General features: G+C 49.1%; 1 protein-coding gene across 3 annotated transcripts in view; it reads right to left on the bottom strand.

Moving 5' to 3' along the window:
• ABCA7 (ATP binding cassette subfamily A member 7) overlaps positions 1 to 12053 on the bottom strand; it is a 243777-nt gene that overhangs the window by 108213 nt on the left and 123511 nt on the right. For all 3 annotated transcript variants that reach the window (XM_069218017.1, XM_069218018.1, XM_069218019.1), the window contains exons 28-29: positions 1692 to 1843; positions 92 to 216 (exon numbers count right to left, since the gene is read on the bottom strand). In XM_069218017.1, coding sequence (XP_069074118.1) covers positions 92 to 216; positions 1692 to 1843 — 277 coding nt within the window. The remainder of the gene's footprint in view (positions 1 to 91; positions 217 to 1691; positions 1844 to 12053) is intronic.

The raw sequence follows: 12053 nt of genomic DNA, 5'->3' as shown, positions 1-12053 counted from the left end.
CAGCAGAGACATGAGAAATCACATGAAGAGCAATGCATAGGAGGGCTCCCGGGGAGCCACGTGAAGAAGCCGGTGCGGGAGCCAGCCTTACCTGAAGAAGGTGTACTGCTGTCCATACATCCAGGGCTCCAGGGAAAGAGGTGGGTACTTGCCAAACGGTGGAACAATCAGGCTGAAGAGAAGAGCAATGAACACAAACAGGGCCGGCAACACGATCTGTGCAACAGGGTGAGACAAGAGGTCAGCCAGAGAAAGTGTGGGTGGGACCCTCAGAGGAGACCTGAGGGAGCCTGCAGGGAGAGTATGAAATCTCATTGTGAGACACAGGGTAGCCAACAAACGAGATGACTACTGGAGAAGAGCAGGGGGAACCAAAGAGTATGTGTAAAACCTTAAGTTGAGGGGTAAACCATTAGAGGAGACACAGGTTCAAACAAGGAGCAATTAATGTGTGATCACGGTAGATATGAGGTTAGCTTGGGAACAAGGAAGGACCCCCTTAGATGAAGAGTGCCCCATAAGTGTATGCAGAAGGCAAGCCAGGGATTCAGGGAATCGCATCACACGAGGGGTGACGCACAAGAAGAAACAAGGTAAGCCAGGGAGTGAGACAATCACATCACACAAGGGGTGAAGCACGAGAAGAGACAAGGTAAGGCAAGGAGTGAGAGAATCACATCACACGAGGGGTGAAGCACGAGAAGAGACAAGGTAAGGCAAGGAGTCAGAGAATCACATCACACGAGGGATGAAGCACGAGAAGAGACCAGGTAAGGCGGGGAGTGAGAGAATCACATCACACGAGGGGTGAAGCACGAGAAGAGACAAGGTAAGCCAGGGAGTGAGAGAATCACATCACACGAGGGGTGAAGCACGAGAAGAGACAAGGTAAGGCGGGGAGTGAGAGAATCACATCACACGAGGGGTGAAGCACGAGAAGAGACAAGGTAAGGCAGGGAGTCAGAGAATCACATCACAAGAGGGGTGAAGCACGAGAAGAGACAAGGTAAGGCAAGGAGTGAGAGAATCACATCACACGAGGGGTGAAGCACGAGAGGAGACAAGATAAGGCAGGGAGTGAGAGAATCACATCACACGAGGGGTGAAGCACGAGAAGAGACCAGGTAAGGCGGGGAGTGAGAGAATCACATCACACGAGGGGTGAAGCACGAGAAGAGACCAGGTAAGGCAGGGAGTGAGAGACTCACATCACACGAGGGGTGAAGCAGGAGAAAAGACAAGGTAAGGCAGGGAGTGAGAGACTCACATCACACGAGGGGTGAAGCACGAGAAGAGACAAGGTAAGGCGGGGAGTGAGAGAATCACATCACACGAGGGGTGAAGCACGAGAAGAGACAAGGTAAGGCAGGGAGTGAGAGAATCACATCACACGAGGGGTGAAGCACGAGAAGAGACAAGGTAAGGCAGGGAGTCAGAGAATCACATCACACGAGGGATGAAGCACGAGAAGAGAAAAGGTAAGCCAGGGAGTTAGAGAATCACATCACACGAGGGGTGAAGCACGAGAAGAGACAAGGTAAGGCGGGGAGTCAGAGAATCACATCACACGATGGGTGAAGTGTATGAAAGAGATAGGGTAAGCCAGGGAGTTGGGGCATGAAAGAAGGAGTGATTTATCAGAGGTGGCAGCAGGCACACATGAAACTTCACAGTGGCAGTAAAGTGCATACCTGAGCAAAGAACCCTCTGCGGCTTCGCCGAGCATAGAGGGACCTCTTAAAAAACAAGGCCCTAAGTTGCTGCCAAATCAAGGCCCAGCCCGTCACCTGGCGGGATCCTGTGCCACCAACACTCTGCAGGAAGTCTGTTTCTTGGGGCTCGCCTGGAAATACAGAGGACAAGGTGTTTGCAAAAACTAAAGGGTTACAGGGTGCAAGATCCTGCACAACCCAACACTGAAGTGTTCCTTAACTTGGTAGCAAAGTGCAATATTTTCACAGAAGTGATGCTAGAGTCCTCAGCGTCTAAAGAGGCTAGACTTTGGCACAGAGAGTGACATCAATCTAAGGTCTGATCAACTGACAAGTGTAGGTTATGGGATCTGAGACTCTGAGAGGAGTACAGTCTACTTCTGAGACTTTTCTAAACATAGCAGACTTTGTCAGAAATGTCTGGTATTACTACAACAGGCAGAGACAAGACCAGCCTGTGGCTGGCAGACAAACATTCATGGGACTGGTCATGAATGGAAGCTCAACAAAACTCCCTTGCAGGGCACCCACTGTGGCCTTTTGGGTTTGTTCTGAACCCTGCAATGATTCTAGGATTGCTTGCTCTCTCATGCCCGGCAGCAGAAGGTGTTTCCTGGAAGAGCGATAAACAGGAACATTGCGTCTACTGTCAGCAGTGATAATGGCCACCCACACTATTCCACCTATGACATGAATGTGCCCTTCTCCACACGTCTCCCCATTCCTACCACATTCCCCCCTGTGTGCACTACAGCCGAAGGGCCACCCTAGTGACCCCTAAAAGAGGATGAGGCAGATCCACAAGTGATTGCGAGCATGCCCTCAGTATGCCAGGGCACGAAGGGCCTACCTTTCTGTACTGCTGAATCCAGGCACAGCAGAGGGAAGAAAAGAAAGGACATTAGACCAGAAAATTACTACGTTTCACAGTCATCCTATCCAGAAAGTATAATCTCTCGCTCAGGCATCGCCCACAGGTACATACACATCTGTGGCATACCCTGTATCGCCTTCTATCTTTCACACAGACACACTTCAAATGTAAGCAATTCCCGAAGCAAATACTTGACCATTTGCCCTATCACTGTAGACTCCTCCCACAGCATGACAGATGACTCCATAGATACATCACAGACCTGCCAGACATCCACTGTGAGGGACAGGCAAGGATGTCCTGTGTGCAAGAGTAAGGGCCCACCGTGCTCCTCACCCTAACTCTTTTCATAACTCCACACTAATCTGACCAAATCCTCATTCCAAACCCAACCCCAACCGTACCCCTAACCCTAACTCTTTTCATAACTGCCCACAAAACTTACCTGAAACAAACCTGACTAACAATCACAACCCCAACTGTACTCCTAACCCTAACTCTCTGCACCGCTAACCTTACTTGTAACACAAACTTAACCCAAATCACAACCACAACTGTACTCCTAACCCTAACTCTCTGCATAGCTAACCTTACTTGTAACACAAACCTAACCCAAATTACAACCACAACTGTACTCCTAACCCTAAGTCTTTTCATAACTGCCCACAAACTGTACCTGAAACACAAACCTGACCCCAATCACAACCCCGACTGTACTCCTAAACCTAGCTCTCTGCATCGCTAACCTTACTTGTAACACAAACCTAACCCAAATCACAACCACAACTGTACTCCTAACCCTAAGTCATTTCATAACTGCCCACAAACTGTACCTGAAACACAAACCTGACCCCAATCACAACCCCAACTGTACTCCTAAACCTAACTCTCTGCATCGCTAACCTTACTTGTAACACAAACCTATCCCAAATCACAACCACAACCGGACTCCTAACCCTAGCTCTCTGCATCGCTAACCTTACTTGTAACACAAACCTAACCCAAATCACAACCACAACCGTACTCCTAACCCTAACTCTTTTAATAAATGCCCACAAAACTTACCTGAAACACAAACCTGACCTCAATCACAACCCCAACTGTACTCCTAACCATAACTATTGCATCGCTAACCTTACTTGTAACACAAACCTAACCCAAATCACAACCCCAATCGTAATCCTAACCCTAACTCTCTGCATCGCTAACCTTACTTGTAACACAAACCTAACCCAAATCACAACCACAACCGTACTCCTAACCCTAACTCTTTTAATAACTGCCCACAAAACTTACCTGAAACACAAACCTGACCCCAATCACAACCCCAACCGTACTCCTAACCCTAACTCTCTGCATCAATAACCTTACCTGTATCACAAACCTAACCCAAAGTACAACCCCAACCGTACTCCTTACCCTAACTCTCTGCATCGTTACCTTACTTGTAACACACACCTAACACAAATCACAACCACAACCGTACTCCTAACCCCACCTCTTTTGATAACTGCCCACTAAACTTACCTGAAACACAAACCTGACCCCAATCACAACCCCAACCATACTCCTAACTCTTTTCATAACTCCACACTAAACTGACCTGCTGCACTAACCCAACCCTCATTCCAAACCCAACCCCAACCGTACTCCTAACCCTAACTCTCTGCATCGCTAACCTTACTTGTAACACAAACCTAACCCAAATCACAACCCCAACCGTACTCCTAACCCTAACTCTCTGCATCGCTAACCTTACTTGTAACACAAACCTAACCCAAATCACAACCACAACTGTACTCCTAACCCTAACTCTCTGCATCGCTAACCTTACTTGTAACACAAACCTGACCCAAATCACAACCCCAACCGTACTCCTAACCCTAACTCTCTGCATCGCTAACCTTACATGTAACACAAACCTGACCCAAATCACAACCACAACTGTACTCCTAACCCTGACTCTCTGCATCGTTAACCTTACCTGTAACACAAACCTAAGCCAAACCACAACCACAACTGTACTCCTAACCCTGACTCTCTGCATCGCTAACCTTACTTGTAACACAAACCTAACCCAAATCACAACCACAACTGTACTCCTAACCCTGACTCTCTGTATCGCTAACCTTACTTGTAACACAAACCTAACCCAAATCACAACCCCAACCGTACTCCTAACCCTAACTCTCTGCATCGTTAACCTTACTTGTAACACAAACCTAACCCAAACCACAACCACAACTGTACTCCTAACCCTAACTCTCTGCATCGCTAACCTTACTTGTAACACAAACCTAACGCAAATCACAACCACAACCGTACTCCTAACCCTAACTCTCTGCATCGCTAACCTTACTTGTAACACAAACCTAACCCAGACCACAACTGTACTCCTAACCCTAACTCTCTGCATTGTTAACCTTACTTGTAACACAAACCTAACCCAAATCACAACCACAACCGTACTCCTACCCTAACTCTTTTAATAACTGCCCACAAAACTTACCTGAAACACAAACCTGACCCCAATCACAACCCCAACCGTACTCCTAACCCTAACTCTCTGCATCGCTAACCTTACTTGTAACACAAACCTAACCCAAATCACAACCACAACTGTACTCCTAACTCTCTGCATCGCTAACCTTACTTGTAACACAAACCTAACCCAAATCACAACTGTACTCCTAACCCTAACTCTTTTCATAACTCCACACTAAATTGACCTGCAACACTAACCAAACCCTCATTCCAAACCCAACCGTACTCCTAACCCTAACTCTTTTCATAACTGCCCACAAAACTTACCTGAAACACAAACCTGACCCCAATCACAACCCCAACTGTACTCCTAACCATAACTATTGCATCGCTAACCTTACTTGTAACACAAACCTAACCCAAGTCACAACCACAACCATACTCCTAGCCATAACTATTGCATCGCTAACCTTACTTGTAACACAAACCTAACCCAAATCACAAACCCAACCGTACTCCGAACCCTAACTCTTTTCATAACTGCCCACAAAACGTACCTGAAACACAAACCTGACCCCAATCACAACCCCAACCGTACTCCGAACCCTAACTCTTTTCATAACTGCCCACAAAACTTACCTGAAACACAAACCTGACCCCAATCACAACCCCAACCATACTCCGAACCCTAACTCTCTGCATCGCTAACCTTACTTGTAACACAAACTTAACCCGAATCACAACCAAAACTGTACTCCTAGCCATAACTATTGCATCACTCCTCACTAACCTTACCTGTAGCACTAGCCAAACCCTCATCCCAAACCCAACCCCAACCACATTCCTAACCTTAACTGTCTGCATCACTCCCTACATAACCTGCCTGTGACAGTAGCCTAAACCTAACTCCAACCCTCATAGTACTCATAACCCTCTCCGGTACCTGTATACTGGATATTACCCCGGTGTTACACAGTGATTTACTCTGTTCCACACAAAGTTTCAGTTGTCTGGGTTTTTTGCTGTTTAAAGGACATATCAGCACACTGGCGTCTGCTAGGGAGAATGTATATTTCAGCCCCACTTATAGGTACCGGGGACATACTGGGACTGCGTAATGACGGACAATCCTGTTTTCGGCATTGCTATGAACGCCTGCTCCTGCCATTCTGCCAGAATTTATTACTATAGTGACATTTAGAATCTTTATGTGTTATCACTCTGTTTTGTGAAATGCAAAAAATGCTTGTAAATAATGGATCAATTTACATTACAGGAAAAAATGAATCAACAATCCGAGTCTTTGTTTACCGAACTGTACTAACCAGAATGGTTCTGGGCAGCTTTCGTCAGCCCAGACCTAGAACATTTGTGGGGTTAAAGCACTCGTGGCTCAGAACTTCTGGCTGCTCGTTGCCATAAACATTTGGGGGTGCCCCTTTCTCACAACCTTTTACACCCTGGAATGATGACAGGTGTCTCCCACCTACACTGCTCGTACAGTTCTGCTCTCTTTTAAGTTTTCCTGTATTCCATGTGACTTCATCAACCCCTGTTCCTGTATTTGGTTTTAAGGCAAAATCTTCTCAACTGCTGAACTGCCTTCCAGCTAACTAATGGAAGGCCCCTCTGCCAGCTGGGCACTGGTGGCTTCTGTCTGCATCCTATGCCAGCTGCGCACTGGTAGTTTCTGTCTGCGTTCTATGTCAGCTGGGCACTGGAAGTTCCTGTCTGCATCTTGTGCCAGATGGGCACTGGTGGTTTCTGTCTGCATCTTGTGCCAGATGGGTCACTGATGGTGTTGTCTGTATTCTGTGCCAGGTGAGCATGTGTGGCTCCTGTCTGCATCCTGTGCCAGCTGGGCAGTGGTGGCTTCTGTCTGCATCTTGTGCCAGCTGGGCACTGGTGGCTTCAGTCTGCATCTTGTGCCAGCTGGGCACTGGTGGCTTCTGTCTGCATCTTGTGCCAGCTGGGCAATGGTGGCTTCTGTCTGCATCTTGTGCCAGCTGGGCACTGGTGGCTTCTGTCTGCATCTTGTGCCAGCTGGGCACTGGTGGCTTCTGTCTGCATCCTCTGTCAGCTGGGCATTGGTGGCTTCTGTCCTGTCTGTATCCTGTGTCAGCTAGACACTGGTGGCTTCTGTCTGCATCCTCTGCCAGCTGGGCAGAGGCGTCATCTGTCTCTATCCCGTGCCAGCTGGGCACTGGTTCCTCTGTCTGCACCCTCTGCCAGCTGGGCACTGCTCATTTCTGCTGGTTTCTTCTGCTAGGTAGAACATGTCTATCCCGACTGGTCCCGACTGCTTCCATTACTTTCTGCTAGCGAAGCACAACCTCTTTCTTCCGTCGTCCGATCAAAGCAGTTTTTTCTTAACTTCTTCTGAACATTCCTGCTTCAAGTGCCACCTGGGCAGAGAATCTCTTTCTTCCCATTTGGTGTTTCCGCTGCAAGGCACCTACCTTCCCTTAGGTCACTGTCCTTTCTGAGGGGGGTCAAGTCATCAATTTGTCTAGTAAGCCTCACTCAGCAGAATGTGAGTTGGTGGAAATCTGTCAGCCACTGTGGACAACAGTCACCCGCGGTCTTGCTGTCTCTTTAGATGACAGTTGCATATGGTGCAACGAGACCTTTTATAAAGTAGTGAACATTTAATGGAATAATTCATTTGTACATTCACTTCTTGCGTTTGTCTAACGCTGTAAGGGTACAGCCCAAGAACTACCTTGGTCACTCTTCCCTATGAGGGTCTTGGATGGTTCACTGAATATCAAGAGCCACCAGTTGATGCTCAAGGCACTAGACTGACGTCATGTGTAGCCCCTGAAGTCTGCTACTGTTCACCTTAAGTAATGCCCAGGCTCTAGATTTGTTTGCATCCCTTACATGTTCCTGCCACCCTGTCTCTGCTTGAAACCCTCTGCTAATCCAGCCCTACTCCGCCTCACTGGATTTATCAGCAGATCTCTCTCTTTCAGATTTATAAAACCCTGCTCTGCATACCTTCACATTTCCAGGGCTCGCTTGCAATTACTGCTTTCATGTATTGGGATATGATTTGCTTTCTGTTGGTGCCCAGACTCAGTTCCTTTCTGTTAACACTGGAAGGCCCTCAATTCAGGACACCTAAAAGGGACTCGATTACATCTACAGTTTGCGCTCACACAGCATTTCTATGGATACAGTTTCTAGCATCCTCCTAGCTGCATCCTCCCAGCTGCATCCTCCCAGCTGCATCCTCCCAGCTGCATCCTCCCATCTCCATCCTCCCAGCTGCATCCACCCATCTTCATCCTCACAGCTGCATCCTCCCATCTTCATCCTCCCTGCTGCATCCTCCCAGCTGCATCCACCCATCTTCATCCTCCCAGCTGCATCCTCCCAGCTGCATCCACCCATCTTCATCCTCCCTGCTGCATCCTCCCATCTTCATCCTCCCATCTTCATCCTCCCAGCTGCATCCTCCCATCTTCATCCACCCATCTTCATCCTCCCAGCTGCATCCTCCCAGCTGCATCCTCCCAGCTGCATCCTCCCAGCTGCATCCTCCCAGCTGCATCCACCCATCTTCATCCTCCCAGCTGCATCCTCCCAGCTGCATCCACCCATCTTCATCCTCCCAGCTGCATCTTCCCAGCTGCATCCTCCCATCTTCATCCTCACAGCTGCATCCTCCCATCTTCACCCTCCCTGCTGCATCCTCCCAGCTGCATCCACCCATCTTCACCCTCCCAGCTGCATCCTCCCATCTTCATCCTCCCATCTTCATCCTCCCTGCTGCATCCTCCCATCTTCATCCTCCCAGCTGCATCCTCCCATCTTCATCCACCCAGCTGCATCCTCCCAGCTGCATCCTCCCAGCTGCATCCTCCCAGCTGCATCCTCCCAGCTGCATCCTCCCAGCTGCATCCTCCCAGCTGCATCCACCCATCTTCATCCACCCAGCTGCATCCTCCCAGCTGCATCCACCCATCTTCATCCTCCCAGCTGCATCCTCCCAGCTGCATCCACCCATCTTCATCCTCCCAGCTGCATCCACCCATCTTCATCCTCCCAGCTGCATCCTCCCAGCTGCATCCACCCATCTTCATCCTCCCATTTTCATCCTCCCATCTTCATCCTCCCTGCTGCATCCTCCCATCTTCATCCTCCCAGCTACATCCTCCCATCTTCATCCACCCAGCTGCATCCTCCCAGCTGCATCCTCCCAGCTGCATCCTCCCAGCTGCATCCTCCCAGCTGCATCCACCCATCTTCATCCTCCCAGCTGCATCCTCCCAGCTGCATCCTCCCAGCTGCATCCACCCATCTTCATCCTCCCAGCTGCATCCTCCCAGCTGCATCCACCCATCTTCATCCTCCCAGCTGCATCCACCCATCTTCATCCTCCCAGCTGCATCCTCCCAGCTGCATCCTCCCAGCTGCATCCTCCCAGCTGCATCCTCCCAGCTGCATCTTCCCAGCTGCATCCTCCCATCTTCATCCGCCCATCTTCATCCGCCCATCTTCATCCGCCCATCTTCATCCTCCCAGCTGCATCCGCCCATCTTCATCCTCCCATCTTCTTCCTCCCATCTTCTTCCTCCCAGCTGCGACCTTAAATCACGTGTTCTGCCTAATTTGCCGGCCTGTAACAGTGTCCATCGCAGTGACCCCAGAGTTTATGACTGTTTTATTGATTTCAGAATATCACTGTATGGAATAAAGAGATGAGGTTGAGTCAGAGGTTGGGCAGATGGGGCTGGGCAAATTACTACAAGCAAACCCAAGCATTTACACAGGCACATGAGTTCGTATTACAAGAGGAGATGACTCCGAACTAACAAAGAAGAGTTCCAACAACCAGGACTTCAAGCAAAGCTGTGTCCTCTCCTGTCCTTGTTTAAATTCTTATCTTTTTAAGCTAGGTCCGGCTAGTTGGAGCGAAAGAGCACGCCCTCCAAGACTAGGAAGCTCGCCGGTGCACCTACTGTGTAATGCAAAAACAACATGGCCTTATCAAACCCAACCAGCCTAGCCTTGCATCACATTGCCAGAGCACGGAGTATTTATTGTGCGTGCACCACCTGGAAGTAGGTACTGATAAATCTAGAGTAACAGCCTTTGGCAAAGCAATGAATACCTGCAGTCACTGGGCACTGGAGGGAGCTTCACTTTAAGGGCATTAACATTCAAATATGGGGGATCACCTCATGAAAGAGGATTATACCACACGTCTCTCTTCTTGGAAGCAAAAGACACAGTCATTCCCTTTGCCTTCACATAGCTGCTGAAATCGTTGACAGCGACTACTAGTCGTCAAATTGAAAGTTTCCCACATTAAAATATGGATTAAAAACTCCCCAGTGTTAGACATAACTCAGTACCAGCATTTGAGATTATATTTGCCCTTCCCAGCCCTACATTCGCCTGTAATTCAGGTGATGAAACAATATTTAAGTTGAATGCTGACCCAATCCACATCGGGCACATGGCCACGGAGGCCCTGCTTGGCACAGAAAAACATTTATTGTTGCAAGAACTGAGCCAACAGCCAATGAACAACCCCAACCTTTGGAAACAACCCTTCGAAGAGGCTTTACATCACCTATAATGTGGGTCACTCTGGGCAGCAAACCTCACCAGGAGCGCATTCAAAGAGGTTCTTCAAAGCCGAGCCTAAAACACAGCCGATCAGGGCTAACCTATTAAATGGACGTGACTGCATAATGCAGGTTTAGTCATTAGAAATTAGAAACTGAGACGCTTTAAGGAATATCTAAAGTCCTGTATCCTATGGATTAAAAGAGAATATTTGAGAATGCGCTTTGCCTGGTATGATCTGGTGATGAAGTAAGACTGGCAAGCTGTAGATCCACAGCCTTGGTGCTACTGTGATAATTGCAGAAATTAATCACCAGCGCACACATCTAAGCCAGAAAAGTATGCTTGTTCTCCTCTCTTAGAACATCCAGATGTGGGGATGCTCTGAAAGAGGTTTTCGGTACCAATGACCTGCAACTGGTAAGAGGAACCACAAAGGATTAAAGGGCGGTTCCTCATACTCGGGTGCGATCTTTATCTGCTCCAACAGACCCCTGCCCCCACCACGTCTTCAACAAGGCCAGCCAAGTCATCGCTCCCCAGCTCTGGTCCGTCAGAAACAGCTCCTTCGAGACCGCCACCTTCCCCGATGTCTGGAAACACACCGAAGTCAACGCCTTGCTAAAAAAACACAAACCCGACCCGAAGACCTCACAAACTACAGACCTATCTCTCTACTCCCCTTCCCCGCAAAGGTCATAGAGAAGATAATCAACAACCAACTTTCCCGCATCCTGGAGGACAACAACATACTCAACATCTCACAGTCTGGATTCCACAAAAAACACAGCACCAAGACCGCCCTCATCGCCTGCACCGACGACATCAGGACCAGGCTCGACAAGGGTGAAACCGTTGCCCTCATCCTTCTCGACCTCTCCGCAGCCTTCGACACTGTATGCCACCAAACCCTTCGCACACGCCTCTTCAACGCCGGAATTCGCCACAAAGCCCTGGACTGGCTCACCTCCTTCCTCTCCGAAAGAACCCAAAGAGTTCGCCTCCCCCCATTCCGGTCTAAAGCCACCAAGACCATGTGCAGAGTCCCCCAGGGATCCTCACTCAGCCCCACCCTCTTCAATATCTACATGGCTCCGCTCGCCAGCATCGTCCGACCCCACGGCCTCACCATTATTTCCTACGCCAACAACACCCAGCTCATCCTCTGCCTCACAAGGAACCCCCTCAATCACCAAGAACAACCTCCACTCCGGACTTCTCGCCATCGCTAATTGGATGACAGCAAGCCACCTCCAGTTGAACTCAGGAAAAACCGAGATCATCATCTTCAGACCCAACAAGTCTGCATGGAACGACTCATGGTGGCCGGCCACCCTGGGACCACCCCGACACCCACCATCCACGCACGCAACCTCAGCTTCATACTAGACTCTTCTCTCTCC

The sequence above is a fragment of the Pleurodeles waltl genome, chromosome 12 (genome assembly GCF_031143425.1).
Source record: "Pleurodeles waltl isolate 20211129_DDA chromosome 12, aPleWal1.hap1.20221129, whole genome shotgun sequence".
NCBI classification, from domain to species: domain Eukaryota; kingdom Metazoa; phylum Chordata; class Amphibia; order Caudata; family Salamandridae; genus Pleurodeles; species Pleurodeles waltl.
The sequence above is the reverse complement of the archived record's forward strand: the minus strand, read 5'-3'. Positions and strand labels throughout refer to the sequence as shown.